Source organism: Lynx canadensis, chromosome B3, assembly GCF_007474595.2.
Source record: "Lynx canadensis isolate LIC74 chromosome B3, mLynCan4.pri.v2, whole genome shotgun sequence".
Taxonomy (NCBI): Eukaryota; Metazoa; Chordata; class Mammalia; order Carnivora; family Felidae; genus Lynx; species Lynx canadensis.
Window position 1 is genome coordinate 83,081,304 of NC_044308.2, and position 16,900 is coordinate 83,098,203.

Sequence of the window (16,900 nt, forward strand, 5' to 3'; positions counted from 1 at the left end):
CTCCACTCTTGACCACTAAATGATCATCTCTGGGGGTGGGATTTAGGAATTGTATATTAACCAGCACGACAGATTAGTCTCCTGCACATTAAAGATGAAGCCCACAGGCTCTATGTAGCAATGCCTAATTCATCAAAATAAAGAAAAAACTGTAACCAGTGAAATATGGTCCAGTAGCATTTGGAACATAGTAAGGATGGATTTATCATCTCTGTTTTCCGCTGGGTTGTTTAATGCAATAGTTAAATTCTCTCTAAGCAGAAGGATTAAGTAGCTGCATGAAGAAGCTATAGGAAAAATGACTCACAGAAGCCCTGTCTCCCCAGGTGCCAGAGAGCACACATCCCTTGGCTTCAGGGCAGAGAGGGACCTCTTCTTTCCTATCTCTGGTCCTACTGCCCACCCTGGTGAAATGGAGCTCACTTGATCCAGTGATCAAAGAGTTCTGCCTATCGGTGCTTCTGACCTTCCTGCCACTGTTTTGTCATCTTGCATGCCAACCGATTAATCGCATGTTCGTTCATTCATGAAGCAGATCTTTACTGGGGTCGTCATACTGTGGGAGCTAGGAGCACAGCAATAAGGAAGAAAGGGAAGTTACCTGCCCTCATGAAGTATATGTATCGGTACATACATTTTCAGGGGAGCTAAGTATCAAAAAGTAATTAATTATGTAGGTGCTTAGTGCCATGAAGGAAGAAAGCTCCAAAGGCTGTTAGATCATCTAACAGGAAGAGCTAATCTAGTCTCAGGGTTTCCTAAGGAAATGAAGTGTTAGCTGAGATCCAAGAGAAAGGTAGAATTTAACCAGGCACAATTGAGAATGGGGACCATCCTGTTTTTCCCTTTATTAAAAAAGAAGGAAGGGAAGAAGGGAAGAAACAACATTACTTATTTTATGGGCTTTGTTTTACTCATTAGATAAACATGATACCAGGCTTACAAAGGGATAGGGGAAATGGTATCCATCAGAATACCTCCATTAAACTTAACTTTAACTTTTCTTAAATTACCTTGAGGCTGAATCTTCAACACATTCCATCCATAACCTTGAGTCTGTACTGTTCAGCCACAGAATTTCTGTGTATTGGCCGTTCATTTTGCCTAGTAAGTGCATATCTGAATAGATGATTGGTCGATCCAACTAAAGTTATCAGAATAATCTAGCAGTACTTCTGGCTCCAACCATCTTTATATTTTATAACCTGTTTAATCACGAAATGTAGAAATAAGATGCACATAATCATGTGCTCTCATAGTGATTCATGGCTTGGTCCTGTATAAGACTTAGATTTCTTATCACAGAGGTGTTCTACCTCTTCCATTTGCAAATTGTCAAAACTTGAAGATTCCATTATAACTACATCCTGTCTTTACCAAATGTCTCCTAGAACAACTTAGAAAATGTCTTTGTGGTCTTTGAAGCCTGTGGCCTAACAGAGAAGTACTCATTGTCACTTCACCATTTGCTTACATATTAGCAATTCTCCAGTACCCAAAAATTTGAATGTGGCCTTTTTATTACAATTGTAATTGTCAAATTACCATTTTAGTATTTTCATGGCAGTCATTAGACCTCTGTGGATGCAGGGACTCAAAAATATGGGGTTCATCACACTGTAATTATACTTTCCTTGTACGTACTTCCTACATGTTCAGTGTGGAAAGGATTATTATTGTCCCTGTATATACACAGTGATAGCAATAAGGGGACAGCTGTCCTTGCAGTTTGAGCTATCCTTATAGTAATGATGTTTAATGCTCTTAAAAAAAAAGTGCTGTTGACCAAAATGATGTAAAAGTTAGATATATCATTTTCTCGTGGAAGCAGTGTTTTTGTCTTTAGGTACTTATGCCCAACTATGTGGCATATATGACTACATACTAACTTAGTAAACTAGATAGTCTAAGTACCTGTAGAGCACCAGTCCTTCTAAAATGCATGAAGTGGAGTGGCACAATAAGAACATTCGTTTACTCATTCAATTTAATGTATTATATCGTTTCAATTCCTGTGTTATATTTTTCTGGATAAATGGTGAGGGGATGCCTGTATCCAGGTCACGAAAATAAGACTTCCTTTAGTAATACTTTTGACCAGCACCTTCGAAGTGTATGTATTGGGGTCACTGTCCCTCTTTCATACACTAATCTGCCTTCTATTTCTTACTGCATTTTCCCTCTAACAAACCAAAAGTCAAGATCCGGTTGTTGGTCATTCTATTGAATGACCAAGTGTTCGTTCTTTCCTGAACTACCATCTCGTTAGCACCTATTGTTTTACCTTGGGCCAATTTAATTTTAAATGCATGAAACGACTCCTATTTACACCGAACATTTCACCCTCTGACTCAGCGTCACATTGTTATTTCACAGAGTCAAGGATGCCACGGACTTGTGGTTTAAATGGTAGCCAGACTTGGAAGCATTCAGGGGCGGGCTGAGTCCTGAATCATAAAGTCTCACCTTCCCATATCCGGTCTTATCTTCATGTATATAATTGACTTCAGCCGTCTCTGCTTGTTCCGTCCATTAACTTTTTTTTTTAAGTTCTAAAACTCATGTACCCAGATAAACATCTCTCAACCTATATTTACATATGCACTCAAATGACAGTCCCCATGGTACATTTAGCTAACTCCTCTTTTGAAATTACCTTCAAAAATAATTTTCCAGTGGGGTGCCTGGGTGGCTCAGTTGGTTAAGTGTGCAACTTTGGCTCAGGTCATGATTTTACGGTTCGGTTCATGGGTTTGAGCCCTGCGTCAGGTTCTGTGCTGACAGTGAGGAGCCTGTAGCCTGCTTCAGATACTGTGTCTCCCTCTTTCTCTGCTCCTCCCCCACTCACGCTCACTCACACGCGCTCTCTCTCTCTCTCAAAAAAAAAAAAAAATGTTAAAATTTTTTTTTAAAAATAATTCTCCATCTACAGAAGCAAGATGGGTTCATTAACTTATAATCACTAAAGATCATTCCTTCATAATAACCTATCTAACCTCCCCTGCCACCGTTTTCTTTCTCGGCCCTCTTACTTTTACTTTGCCCCCAGATTATAAATAAGGCTTCAAAGTCTGAGAAGAGAAGAGTAGGGAACAGACTGAGCCTAGCAGCCTGTGGGACCCTTTCCCCGAACCCACCAGGAAGCAAACTTAGTGAGATAAATTGATCTGAGGGTGCCTGCCAACAAGAAGAAAGCATGAAATCATGGTGGGACCAGCTCTGTGTTGTGAATGTAAATCATCAGATTTTAAGTTACTAAACCAAATTTTAGGTCCATTGAAAACTTAGATCCGAAGAGTATTGCATAGACAAAAAAAGGTATACATTCTTCCAAATGTGTGGCTTTTAGGAGAAAAAAAAAAAAAAACTTTTATAGGTACCATTTTCCAGCTCTAACTGATTTCATGTTTGAAAACATTTTTCAGTGAAAACATGTTTCATAACACTAAACTCCTAGAAAGGAAAGGCTTTGTGGAAATCTAGTAAAAAGTGAAAAACAAATCATCTTTGAAGACACAAATTGATAGGATCCAAGTGAGCATAAATCCTAGACTTTGTGCATGGTGATGAAGTGCTATAGTTAGGCTGATGGGGACAGAAAGGGATTCTGTTCCCTGGATTGGCACAGATTTGACGGTGTCCCGGTGCTTGTATGAGAAGCGAGGCCTTCAGATCACCCCTGTGTGGGGAGGAGGGAAGACCTTTATCCCACTTTCCTCCTCAGTGGTCGTTTAACCACACCACCCTCATTTAGCCCCACGGTCCATCATCATAAGTTAAACCCTCCAGAATCTCAATTGCCATTGCTGTTTGCTCTGAATGTACTTGGATTTGTCAACACTGCACTGGTGTTGCTATGGTGTTGCTATGCCCCAGAGGAGCATGGTATGGCCTGGTGCTGCCACCAGATTTCTAGCTGAACAGCAGGTAACTGTGAATGCCCTGGCCTTGTAGTCTACCCTCTGCTCAGAAACTCAGGAAAACTCGCAGGAAACGTAGCCAGGTTCCCAAGAAGTTAAAACTGGGGAGGGGAGAGGGAGGTACTTTATACAAGTAATAACTCACATTTGAAGTCATTCCAACCAAGGATGTCCTTGCTTTGTTTCCACCCCCAGAGACCTGTAGGTTAATGTATTCATTGAAATGACAATCCCACTGTACAAAACATTTTGCTTATCTCAAGGGAGTACCCAGAACTGCTAGGAATATCTCTCTCCATGCACCTCCTGTCCTAGAGGTAGTGGACAATTAACACCTGCGCGAAACAAACCTACGGTCTCAATTACCCATGTACGGTTGTTTAACAGAAACATGGTGCTTAGAGCAGTTGGCCAGATGTTTTACCTCAAAAGGATGGTTTCAACCTGCCAGGTAACAGAACTAGCTCATGAGAAAATGACATTGGAAAACCAGTGTAGTTATGCCATAGAGGGTTCCACAGGGCTGGGAACCATTCATAATCTGATTTAATATGTCTGGGAGGCCAACAGTATGGTACTATAGCAAATGTATAAAAGATGCCATTCCTATCTCAGGCAACAAGATGATCTTGTAGACACTGTTATCGTTATTATAGATCATGGCCAAAGGATTGTTTTATAAACTCCACTGAAAGTTGGTTATTGCATAAGTTATACTTGGGACCTTATTTTGTTCTGGCCCTTTTGTAAGGAAAGCTTCATGAGGTGGAAGAACAAAACTGAATTTTAATAATTATGTGGTAAGCATAAGAAAAAAGACGAGGAGAACCTGATGTCGGTGATTATGAGCTATGAAGAAAGGGCAGAGGGACAGAATTTGGAAGAAAACGAAATGAATCAGAAGAGTCAAAGAAATAGACTGTGAGCAACAAAGGACATGACAAATAGAGCATCGGGGACAATGATAGAAATAATAGAAATATAATAATATAATAGAAATAATAGAAATGTTGAGATATTCAAGGTGGATGACAACAGAGAGAAAAGTTTGGGTGGGCTGGTTGTAGCGTGGAAGGCAGGGGGAACCAGGAGACAGGATTTTGAAGAATGAATTCTCTGACAAAGCTGGGGCCACCGAGCAGGTGGCTTTTTCAGACTTTAATGTAGAGACAAATACTGTGAGATTCTTATTTAAAATGCAGATTCCTTGACTCCATCCCAAGACAGTCTGATTTAGTTCTATAGATGGAACAGGGAAGTGTTTTTAAGAAGTACGGATGATTTTGTGGCTCAGTCAGTTAAGCATCCGACTCTTGATTTCTCCTCAGGTTATGATCGATCTCAGGGTTCATGAGTTCAAGCCCCATGTCAGGCTCTGCACTGACAGTGTGGAGCCTGCTTGGGATTCTCTATCGCTCACTCTCTCTGCCCCTCCCCTGCTCATGCTCTCTCTCTCAAAATAAACAGACATTTTTAAAAAATAAAAAAAAAGGCCAGATGATTTTGCATTTTTTACACAGACACAGGCGATCTTCAGACCTCACTTTGAGAAAATTCTACAAACAAAGCAAAGAAAATCTTAGAGATTTTCACAACAGCAACTTGTTATAAGAGAACAGAGGTGTTTGCTTGTAGGTAAGGAATATGCCACGCTAACTGGGCCAGGAAACATAGAAGACTGACAGAAAATTATGGCCGCAGAGCGAGAGAGGCGGCAGATGTGGCAAAGCAGGATGGAGCCTAGCTCCTGAAGTTTGTTTCCCGGATGTAGATGAGCCTTTGCCGTTTGCAGCGTGAGATGCCCCTCACCCCAATTGAGACCAATAAAAAAAAAAAAAACCTCAAAGAAAATAATTAGGCATGATAATTCTGGATTATCTTTAATTAGAGGGAGGCTCTGGTGCACTCCGAGCTTTGGAGGGTCATCCTGCATTTGTTGCAAGTGATCTGTCCCTGTTCCACGTGCACATTATTCATCGCTTTCACCTCTGATCTTCCCCTCCTCTGAGCACAGCCCTCTGCAAGGACCCTGCACTTAGGCTGCAGAATAAAAGAAACCCCCTCCCGCTGTTCCTACTGCCACTACTAGGTGACATGTCCCTTCCAGGGGGAATTCAGATCGACAGAATCTTCTCCTTTCTCTCCTTCACTCTGTGCTGGCTGACGGGTGCCGAACCCATGCCTCTACCAGGAGCGCCAGCCTCTCCCTTGGGAGGACCGGGTCCTTGTTGCTGCGGGAGCAGTACCCAGGGCCGAGCCAACAGTCTTTAAGCAAGGCCAGTGCTCGCTGCAGGCCTGAGGATGCCGGCAACGTGGAATGGGAAGAGAGGAGGTCAGGGAGTGAGGGAGGCTTGGAAAATCCACCAGAAAAAGCGAGGCACAATGCAAAGGGGAGGCAGACAAAGACTGTGGTCATCTCTTCTTCTTCTGAGCCGGGCTGGCAACCGTCTCTCTGCTTCTTCTGACTTTGTTTACAAGGCCTGTAGCTGTGCAGAAATCACCTTACCTTCTACAGCTGATACCATAATTCTTTTTCCTCTCCTTTCCGCACGAACTCAGGGCCACGCGCTCAGCGCCTCTGTACTGGGGCTCCTGCATGTTGCTTTGAATCAGTCGGTTGGTTACCTGACCACTTCTCAGTGAAAGAGCAGAGCTCTGTTGTGTCCATTCCGGTTCCCTGCAGCACACAGGGTAATACCTGCCCTAGACTAGATGGGCAGCATGTATTTGTCGAATTCAGAGTGAAATCTTTCTTGCCTCCCTGAACCAGTTCTTTAAGTTGTTAAGGTTTATATTAACAAAGTCCCTGGAGACTATCTCCTCAGGTTAAGAAAATTGAAACATACTTAAAATAAGTACCATCTTAATTAATATAGCAAAATTAGGATAGAGGCGCCTGGGTGGCTCAGTCAGTTAAGCATAGGACTCTTGATTTCAGTTCAGGTCAAGTTCTCACAGTTCGTGAGTTCAAGCCCCACATCGGGCCCTGTGCTGATAGAGTAGAGCCTGCATCAGATTCTCTCTCTCCCTCTCTCTCTCTGCCCCTCCTTCGCTGGTGCTCTCTCTCTCTCTCAAAAGAAATAAACTTAAAAAAACAAAATAAGGATAAAAATTCTGTCGAGAAATGAGCGTGGCCTTTGAGGTCAGAGCTGGGTCTCTACCCACCCCCCACCCCGCATCATTTATTTCCAGGCTGGAGTTGTGACAATTGTGCCTTTTCTCTACACGTCTCCTGCCTCCCCTGTATGTTAAGAATAAAATACCCCCTTTGCACAAGGTCATTAGAAGGACTGGATAAGAAAAGTCGCACAAGAGCTCCTGATAGATGTAAAAAGTCAAGTGTTTTTCCCTTTTAATTTGGATTGAGCTGCCCTTGATGTCTTGTTTTTCTGGGCTTTTATAAAATTATTTTTAACATTTACTTATTTTTGAGAGAGAGAGAGAGAGAGGTAGGGAGCGGGGGAGGGGCAGAGAGAGAGGGAGACACAGAATCTGAAGCAGGCTCCAGGCCCTGAGCTGTCAGCACAGAGCCCGATGCGGGGCTCAAACCCACAACCCATGAGATCATGACCTGAGCCAAAGTTGGTTTTTAACCAAATGAGCCACCCAGGTGCCCCTCCTTTTTCTGGGTTTTAAAATCTCTAGTGTGCACAAATACTAATTCGCACCCAGTGACTCAGTTTATAGCAGCCACTTCACAATAGTTATCTTAAAGTTTTAACGTGGTAAGGTTTAGCACTGCTTATGCATACACAACTGGCCATAACACGTTCTGCCTCTCAGCCTTGACCGTATTGCGTTCGTTTTATTTCAAACTGTTCACTAAAGATCAACCCAGATTTCTGACAAATAGGGTTAAAAAATCAAAAGCTAAGCTTTGGAGACATCCGTGCTACTTTTATTCATATTTAATTTGTAGGGAAAACTTACATGTAAATAGGAAAAATATCTCAGTAAATATTTGTATCTGAGGTGCATTTGTATGTATTCCTACAGAATTGTCTTAGCATCCTTCTATTTTGTTGAAACGGGCTTCAAGGACTCCCCTTGCTCTAAATGGGAATATTTACTGATCAAGAGCATTTGGTTGCATTCTCTTCTGCTGTAACCCGAGGAAACAGCACCTTTTCACCTTTGAAACCGGCGTTTCCATATTACTCATGCCAGTCTTTTCTCACTAATTTTATGATTATAATGAGGCAGTGGTGCACTAGTTAGCACAGATGACCTTCTAATTGAAAGACTGTAAATTCAATCTCCATCGCTGGGCACCGACAGAAATTTAAATAAATATAGCTCCTAAAACCCTTGTGATGGGCTGGCCTAATGACCAGGGCCTAGCAGAGCCCAAGTCATCTGTCACAGGGGGCCGCCGGCAACTTCGGGATGTTAACTACAGGAGTCATTAGAAGCAGGCTGCCCTCAGAAAGCCAAGTGAGATGAGGGACTTTTCCCCTGGCTTTGATTCAGGCATCATGCCTCGCTTTCCTGTAACACAGGCCAGGTTGCTTTTTTGTCAAAACAGGAGTCTGAACACAGGAGGAAGCTCCGGTCTCGAATTGGACCGAAGCAGGCCAGAAAAGCCTTCTCCACCAGGCCCCCTCTCGCCCACTGCCATTTATAGATTTTGATGCATTAAGCTGCCCACAGCTATGTGGACACCATCCCCTCGCTTGCTATATTCACCACCATTTTTCACCCCCATGACCTTGGACAGCAATCCAATTCAGGTCTCCAGAATGAACTGCCCTGAGGATCAAGATGGGTGTGGAAATGGTCAGTCGAGGAAGGAATCCATGGAGCTGTAACACTGGCAACATTTATCCCAAATAATTGAGTACCTGCCCTTGATATGTTTCTGACCTTCCGTTTTGGCTTGAATGTTGTGCGTAACGTGTCTCTTATTGTGAGCCACCTTAATTCTCTTTGGGAAACAAGTGGTGTATAATTTTTTAACACACTGGCTGCTTTAAAATAGGTCCCTGGACCTTGACAATGACAATCTAAAAATGGCCCCATATTGCTGACAGTGCCTTAAAGCTGCTCATTGGGCTGTCAGCATGGTGCGTCTTTATCCTGAAGATATCACACAAACACAATGGAAATTTCCCATCGCCTTTAAAGTTTTGCATTCTGTATATTTGGTTGTTAGACAAATAGAGCAAGCTTTGCCGACTTCATTCTCATTCTTGGCAGCATGTTTTTATCATAAGGCAGATAGTCATTAATTTACAGAATCAACGCTGGGAACAGCTTTTGTGATCTCATATTAAATTTTCCCCTGAATCCGCCCCTTGGCAAAAATTACTCACATCGTTAAAAAATATTTAATTAGGCTGTAGTTTATACCCAGCTCACTGGGGAAATGTTGGAATTAATATGATTTGCATGAATTCTGTTTCTCTTTTTCCGTCAGAGATTAGTTTTGAATTCAGTTCAGAGGGTCGTTGACACTGCCAAGGACTCACAATCGTGAAGGTCAAACAGGTAGCAAGTACTTCCCCTGGGTAGGTTCCCTGAAAAGACAGCTCAAAATTGCTTTTAATTATGGGTTACCTGAAAGGCCACTTGCTGTTTTTATTTTTCCACAGATCCCTGAAACACTGCATGATTGGAAGTTTTAGGTAAACCATTTTATTCCCGACTCAAACAGGCCGGTTTTTGTGTAGAGATAGAGGCACCTAGCTGTGCAACACCCAAATCATTTTCTTAGCTGCTCACTGATTTCCGTGGGTTATTCACAAAGGAGAAAAGTCTCTTCGCTTTGTACCGGGATATGGATAAAGTAGTCTTGCAAGACAGTCAGCCCGTAGAGTAAATTTTCTACATAGCAGTGCTTCTGCTGGCTTAATTCTCGCTCACAAGATAAGACACAATGTTTAGTTATGCATTTCCTTGTTTATTCTTCCATGGGTCGGGGGGGGGGGGGAACAAACCTTAGGGAATTCACAATCCTATGCCATTTTTTTTCAAAAGCAAATTTAATGGAATATTTAATTAATAATCTAATCAATCGATCTCAGTTACATAAGTGTTGAAATCTAATTCTTTTTCATAGCTATATCAATAAAAGAAGTGAAATCGCTCCCCACTTATCAGGATAATAGGAAACGGTTACAGACACAAAGAAAAATTGACATTGTATTAATTCTGCTGCACTGGCCTTGAATTTGCCAGTGTTGACGAAGTCTCCTTTGCATCCTAGACAAATTTCAGTTCACTCTCTGGGACTGCCACATATACCTTTTATGTCGTAATCTTTCCTCACAGTGAAAAAAAAAAAAAGTGATGATTAGCTTCTTGTGTGTGTGTGAGGTTTTTTGTTTTGTTTTTTAATTCCCAAAGCCTGGGGCTTTGGAGCTCTAAGAAAAGACATATTCCAATAATGACAGGACATTTAAACTTTTTGGACATTACCTGTCTTTATTGTGGAGTTTTAAGTTTAAAAAATTTAAACCATCTGCTCTCAAAATGTGTACAGAGCATCCCAGGCTGCTGACTAGCCAACTGTTGATGAATAAATATTTGTATTTCAAATTATTTATATAGGGCTTCTTTCAGCACTGGAAAGATGAGAGTCAGTCTGACCCTTGATTCTAAAAACCATGAGTCAAGTTAAGCACAGGGAATGGATGCCAGGTGTATCTATTGCAATAATAGCCTTGTTCGGGAACATGGCTAATGAAGATCATCACATGTTCGCGATTATTCCCAACTGTTCTAAATTGAAAGAACCTTCAAATGAGAAAAGGGAGAAAGACCTAGGATTTTCTGACTACATATGTTCCGTTGGATATTGCCATGGTGACTTATGCTCACAACCTTATTCAGTCCACAAGATACCTAGGAAGGTAAATACAATTACTCCTTTTTAAAGATGAGGATGGGGACACCTGGATGGCTCAGTCAGTTGGGTGTCCAGCTTTGGCTCAGGTCATGATCTTGCGGTTCGTGAGTTCAAGCCCCGGGTTGGGTTCTGTGCTAAGAGCTCAGAGCCTGGATCCCGCTTCGGGTTCTGTGTCTCCCTCTCTCTCTCTCTCTCAAAAATAAATAAATAAATAAATAAATAAATAAATAAATAAATAAATAAATAAATAAATAAGAGGAAGTTACAAAGGAGCAGAGTAGATCATCTTTTTAATTCAGTCTTTCTTTTATACACAAACATAGCGAACCTAGTGAGAATAAATAACCCCCATGCAGTAAGAGAGTTTGTCTCCAGTCTGAGGCTGGAAGCCCATATCTCCTTCACCTTTTCTTGGCTGTATGTCTGAATTTCCCCAAGACATCGTGGGAGCAGATCAGACTAGAAAAGGTATTGAGTAAAAAACAGCATAGTTTGTTTTACTTTATTTGTTTTAGAGAAAGCCAGCTCAGTTCTTTTGCTTTCCTAAGATGCAAGCATGTGGCTTTCTGAAATCTTTTACACAACAGGGTAGATGTGTACCTTCCCCACTAGTAGGAAGAAATTCATAGAAACAATAGCATATCTATCTATAATACTCTTATTAACAGGTGATTGCTGTTTGTTGACTTTTTTGAAAAAAATCAAGTTCTAAACTTTTATTACAAATTAAAAATGAGGTTCTTAAAAGTCTCCCCTTGACCAGATATGAAGCAATTAAAACCCTTTCAAGGTGTGTTGAGAAAAGCCAGACTTTAAAAGAGAGAGAGAAGAAAAAGTATTTGTCATTACCAAAAAGAGATGTCTTTAAGGTCAAAATAAAAACCCCATGCTGCACAGATAATACAGGTAGTTCTCGTTATCGGGTCAGTGAGCAAAAAAAAGCAAGCACTTCTGATCTTTGGCACCATTTTCTCGTTACTGGAATTTCCAATTCATTTCTTCTTGTTGGATGACTAGACAGGATGATGGTAGAGATGTAGGTCGCATTTACTCAGCCCCACCCTGCTCTACCTCGGGACCAGACAAATCCTCAGCTGGGCTGCTTTTGTGTTCCAGCCATAGTGTGGTTGAGGGTTTTCTGGGCATCTGTGACCAGCGCTGAGGTGGCTGCTGACCTTGGGTCTCATCTCATTCACTTTCCTTGTCTTCTCTAGGCAGTGTGAGGTGGGAGGGCCCCCATCAGCATGGTGGTCTGTAACTGCCATACAAACTATCTCACTGGTCTACCTTGTTCTTCGGCACCCAGGTATGGTGCCCTCCTGCACCCGCGGTGGTTGCCACCTCTCGGCTCTGCACCTGTGGCCACGTGCGAGCTGAGTCCTGCAGTGCTGAGGGCTCCTGGCCTCGGAGCGCTCTCCCCATGCGTCCTCCTTTCCCCACTCTGACCCTGCCGGCGGTTCTGGCCAGAACTGCGGGTGGACCCCTGCGGCCTGGACGGCATCCGTAATGGTTAGGGGCTGCTGTTGCGTATTTTCCTGCCTTGTCCTGGAGCTCCACCTCCAGGGCCTGCCACATTTGCTGCCTCCTCAGGCTCTCCCCTTCATGAACGTCAAACCCCATCACCTCTCCGACTCCCACACCGCAAAGGCACTTCCTGGGTTCCTTCTTGTTCACGGCAGTGTGGTGTACAAATATATCTTCCTCTGTCATTCCTGTGGATGAAACCACGTACGTTTCTCACATCATTGAACCATGGTACTGTTCCCAAAACCTTTGCTGCCATGATCTTCTTGTCCCTCCATGCCGCACCCCCCCGCCCCCCGCCTCCCTCCACTACCCTCCCACCAGGCTCCTCACTGGACGGCTGCCAGATCTCATGCTTTCCACCAGGGTGGTTCTGCTCCAGGGCTCTCCGCTCCCAGTCTAACTCGTGTAGTTACGGCATTCATGTTTGAATACATGAACCCTAATATATGTGACTTAAAGACAGTAAGTGAGACAGAGCTGTGAACTTGAAGAAATTGTACAAATGCCAGTAGGACTAGGGATACTCAGCCTTGCAAAAGGATGCAGGTAACTCAGGAAGCCAAAAGAATCCTTCTCCATTTAGTGTTTTGCTGTTTGCTTTCTCCTGTAGCCCCCTTATTGGATGAGCACAGAGCTGCAAGGAATCCCTGTTTAATCCTCCAGTCTCAGTACTCCATCCCGTGGTCTCAGAAAACTGCAAAGTTTGTAAAAGTCATGCCGTTTACGTCCAGTTTTCTATTTGAAAACAAATGCCACATCCTGTTTTCCTTCAATCTGAGCAGGAATAAATTATGAGAACAGTTCCTGAGAATACGGTCTACATTCTGAGGCCACTAGTTTTCCTACTTAGCCGTTCTGCTCCGACACCCCCTCTCAGGTGCCCCCCCACCCCGTCCCTGTTCACACTGTTGTGCTAATGAGGCAAAACAAGCATAGTATCAAATTCCCACTGTTTAATCAGGCTGTTTTGACAACTAGAAGGACTGGAAGAGGATTATGGTTGAGATACATTGAAAACATGAGTAGTAACAGTTTGGGGAATTTCTAAATATTTTGCAAAATACTATGCTGTGTGGCATGTATTGGTTTCTCTTATCAAATCTGACTCGGGTGAAAGTGAACACATGGGTAGTAACTATTATAATTATGGCTACCGTTTATTAACCCCTTAGTGTATGCTAAGCACATTACTCATCTCATCAATCCGAAGAGTAAGTACAAAATCTCCATTTTACAGGTGAGAAAATGGAGGCTTGAAAAGGTTAAACAACCTCTTCAGGCTCACATGGAAATGGACATAGCTAGGTTTTAAACCCTGCCCTTTCCAACTCCCAAGAGAAAAATGCAACCCTGCCTCCAATCAATGCAATGTCTCAAACAAAGCAGAGCACTAGAATATGAGGCAGGAATGATTACCTGACCTGATCCTGCACGGGATGTAGGCGTTGGCGGCCCCCTCAAGTTCTGGATCTCCAGTCTTCCTCTGACTTACAATGACAACAACCTAGGGTTTGGGGGAGGAAAGAGGCAACATACCAGAAAGCATTTGGGGATCATCAGGTTAATCAAATCAATAAATATTTATTGATCACAGTGCTAGGAATCTTGGGAACTATAACGATAAATAAGATATCATCCTAGAAAAGTGTTTAATGTAAGGGTGCCAGTAGCTAAGTAGAAAAGTGTTAGGTTCCTTCAGTTCCTGGAACAAGTCATTTCTATTTCTTCTACAAGAATGACATTTTAAAGACTGGAGATGAACATTGGTTAGAGGAAATTTTCCTACAGCACATACTGAATTGTTTTAGGAAGGAGAACGAGGGAGTCAGTACATATTTTATCCATCCCCACGTTAATACCTCCCTGGACCAGTTCCCGATGACTCAACACTATTCTGGCCGCTAATGGCAAAAATAGTCCCCACAGATATATTTTGCACATAAAGTTGTCCAAAAGCACAACATTAATTGTGCACATTATGTAAAAAGATAATAGTGTTACCTTTATAGTGGGGAGGTGGGAAGGAACACATCGCAGTGGATAACATTCTGTTCCAGATGAGGAATGTCAAACTGCCTCCAGGAGGTGATAGAAATGCTGACTTTTCCAACCAAAGATTGCCTCTTGCTCGAAGTACACACTCCTCAAAGCTCCTAGAAATGTTGGATATCAATTTTCTGGGATGCCAACCACACTACTTTCCCGTTTCTCAGCCTGAAAAGGCAGTGAGCCTTGCATGAGCTCCCTGTCACTGTTTTTTTTTTTTTTTCCTTCACCTTTGAGGCTTCCACTCTTAACATAAGTAGGCACTGTACAAATCCAGGGGAATTTTTCACGTACTTCCATTTTATGGGTGTTTTCTAATTCACTCTCTATCACCATCATAAGAAACAGGGATTATCTGTCATGATTACAGATTTTAAAATGGAGAGACAAAAAAGGTACCGTGATTTGTCCACCCTCATTCCAAGAATCAGTATTGACAAGGGGAGAGGATTAAAAAACCAGACTTTTGTTTCCCAGGCCAATGCTTGTCAGAATTGTATCGTTAAAAGTAGTGTGAGAACCACAGTTCTGGACTTGTTGCCACGGTACAGTATGGAAGCAGAGTTTTGTGAATAGAAAAAATGGAAAGACTACGTTAAGGTGACACTATTAATGTAAAAAGGCATAACATTCCATGTTTTCTTTCAAGCCAAACCTTTTCGAAACACCAAAAGCAAATAAAACACACCAATCTAGAGCTGTTCTAGTTGGAAAGTGATCATGTAGTGCCTCAGAGGTACCTCAGGGGCTCCTTAAGTTGACTCCAAAAATCTGTAGATTCCCTCATTATCTGCCATGTCAGAGAGAGGTTGAGGAGGGAGACTGTGCTTTTCATCAGGGTCTCAAAGGATCTGTGATCCCAGAAAGATCTAGGTTATTTATCTTTCTGCTCGACATGAAACTCGTGATCATTCCCCACTTACCTGACTTTATTAATGTGCTTCTGAATCAAACTCAAGTGGCTTTCTCGAGGTCCTAATGACTGTGCCACAGTTTTGATTGAAAGTCTCAGCAGAATAGACTTGATGGCCCAAGCATAGGCTTCTGTTAATATGATGAATGGATAAGCAAAATCAATAAGCCACCATATTACTGTGGGACTCAAACATTTACCAAACCCTTGAAATCAGCTCATTTCTTAGTAAAATTGTAATGCTATTTATTTATTCACTTGCTCAACATAAAGCGATTGCCGACCAAGTACCAGGAGCTGTAGCAGGGAATTAGACAGAAATGGCTTCTGCCCTCAGGAAGCTTACTGCAGTGAATTAACAGATGGTTACACTCACTGATCACTCAATATATGCCATATGCTTTGTTTGGCACATTGCGGGCGCTATCTTACTTAATTTTGACAAGAGTTAGGTAGATAACATTATTTGCTCTATTTTATAGTTGAGGAAACAGTAGAGTAACTTGCCCAAGGTGGGTAATGGTTTTGATCCCAGGTCATGTGCCTTTAGAGTCTGCATTCCTAACCAGTATTCTCCATTAGAAGCATGTAAAAGTAAGTATTAGAAAACCTTCTAAAACATAGCCCACTTTGGGTATACCATTACTCATAAAACTGCACCTGGCTGTCCTGAATACCTAAATAAATGTTTTGAGTCCAAGAAACATCCCTTTCTTGTCTGGCTATCCTGGAAGGTGCGTCTTTTAAATGTTCAGCAGAAAAGGCAGGAATTCATCAGTCTCAGCTATGGGACTTCTAAATGATGCAATTAAAATGAGAACAAGAGACTTTGTAATTGTGGACAGTCACCATGGCCATTAGATCGTATGCAAGGGCTGGCTGTAAATTCAGCTAATGGTTGAAGGTGCGTTTTCTGGTAACCTATCTCGATTTCATCTACAGAAGCAACCAAGTAGCATTACAGTAATAATGACTCATTAGTGACTTGAAATTGGGATTATTTGGCTTTGCTTTGTGTCCGCGGATATGCAAGGCTGATGAGACAGTAGAATAGATGCTAAGAAAATGGAAAGGATGGTCAGTGATGGAACAGAAAGACTTGTTCCTGGGCAAAGGAACCAAGTGAGCTTCACTATTGTGAAAACCTCTGAACGTTGGGCATGGGGATTTGAGATCACCCCAGCTCCTCCCTGGGCGGGTCTCCCAAAGCTCAGTGGAGAACACTTCTGCTCTCCACATGGAAGAAATGGCTAAGTAAAGGATATTGCAAAATCATAAGAGGGATAGCCTTTCTAGCCTGGAGTCTAGGAAGAAAAAAAATGTTAAAGCAAAAAGGGGAAAATAAATACCTGGGTACTAGTAAAAACGGATACAGTTTGCCCATTCCGTTACTGATACAAATGGGTGAGCTAAGAAAACACACTGTGTTCTCCGATGAGCCCCAGATCCTCATGAAAGAGCACAGGTATGAGCTTACCAGTCTCTAGCAGTTAAATCTGCCAAGTCTCAGCCGTCTCCATCAGTTCATTCTTGAGCTTCTAGTCATGGTAATTCATTCCAGAACACTAAAACTCTTGCCCTTGAGGCTTCCATGTTCTCCCATGGATAAAGCAAGAGCTGCAGTTGAGTCTTCACAAAAGTTCCCAT

The 16,900-nt window shown here is 42.3% G+C and overlaps 2 protein-coding genes across 2 annotated transcripts in view; one reads left to right on the forward strand and one right to left on the reverse strand.

The window, feature by feature from the left end:
• The window catches only part of NPAS3 (neuronal PAS domain protein 3), a 751,527-nt gene that overhangs the window by 599,315 nt on the left and 135,312 nt on the right, over positions 1-16,900 (forward strand). The gene's annotated exons all lie outside the window — the stretch shown is intronic.
• LOC115516349 (Y-box-binding protein 2-A-like) lies at positions 11,758-12,949 on the reverse strand. The gene is made up of 2 exons (XM_030318915.1): positions 12,819-12,949; positions 11,758-12,479 (listed from the first exon to the last, which is right to left on the reverse strand). Exons 1-2 carry the CDS (start codon positions 12,871-12,873, stop codon positions 12,043-12,045), a joined length of 492 nt encoding a protein of 163 aa, XP_030174775.1. The 5' UTR covers positions 12,874-12,949; the 3' UTR covers positions 11,758-12,042.

Excerpts from the sequence above, each read along its gene's own strand:
- LOC115516349 (XM_030318915.1), bottom strand. The coding sequence starts at position 12,873 with ATGGAGAAGGATTCTTTTGGCTTCCTGAGTTACCTGCATCCTTTTGCA. Across the intron at positions 12,480-12,818 it reads GCATCCTTTTGCAAGGCTGA|GAATGACAGAGGAAGATATA; the intron begins GTATCCCTAGTC and ends TTTCATCCACAG.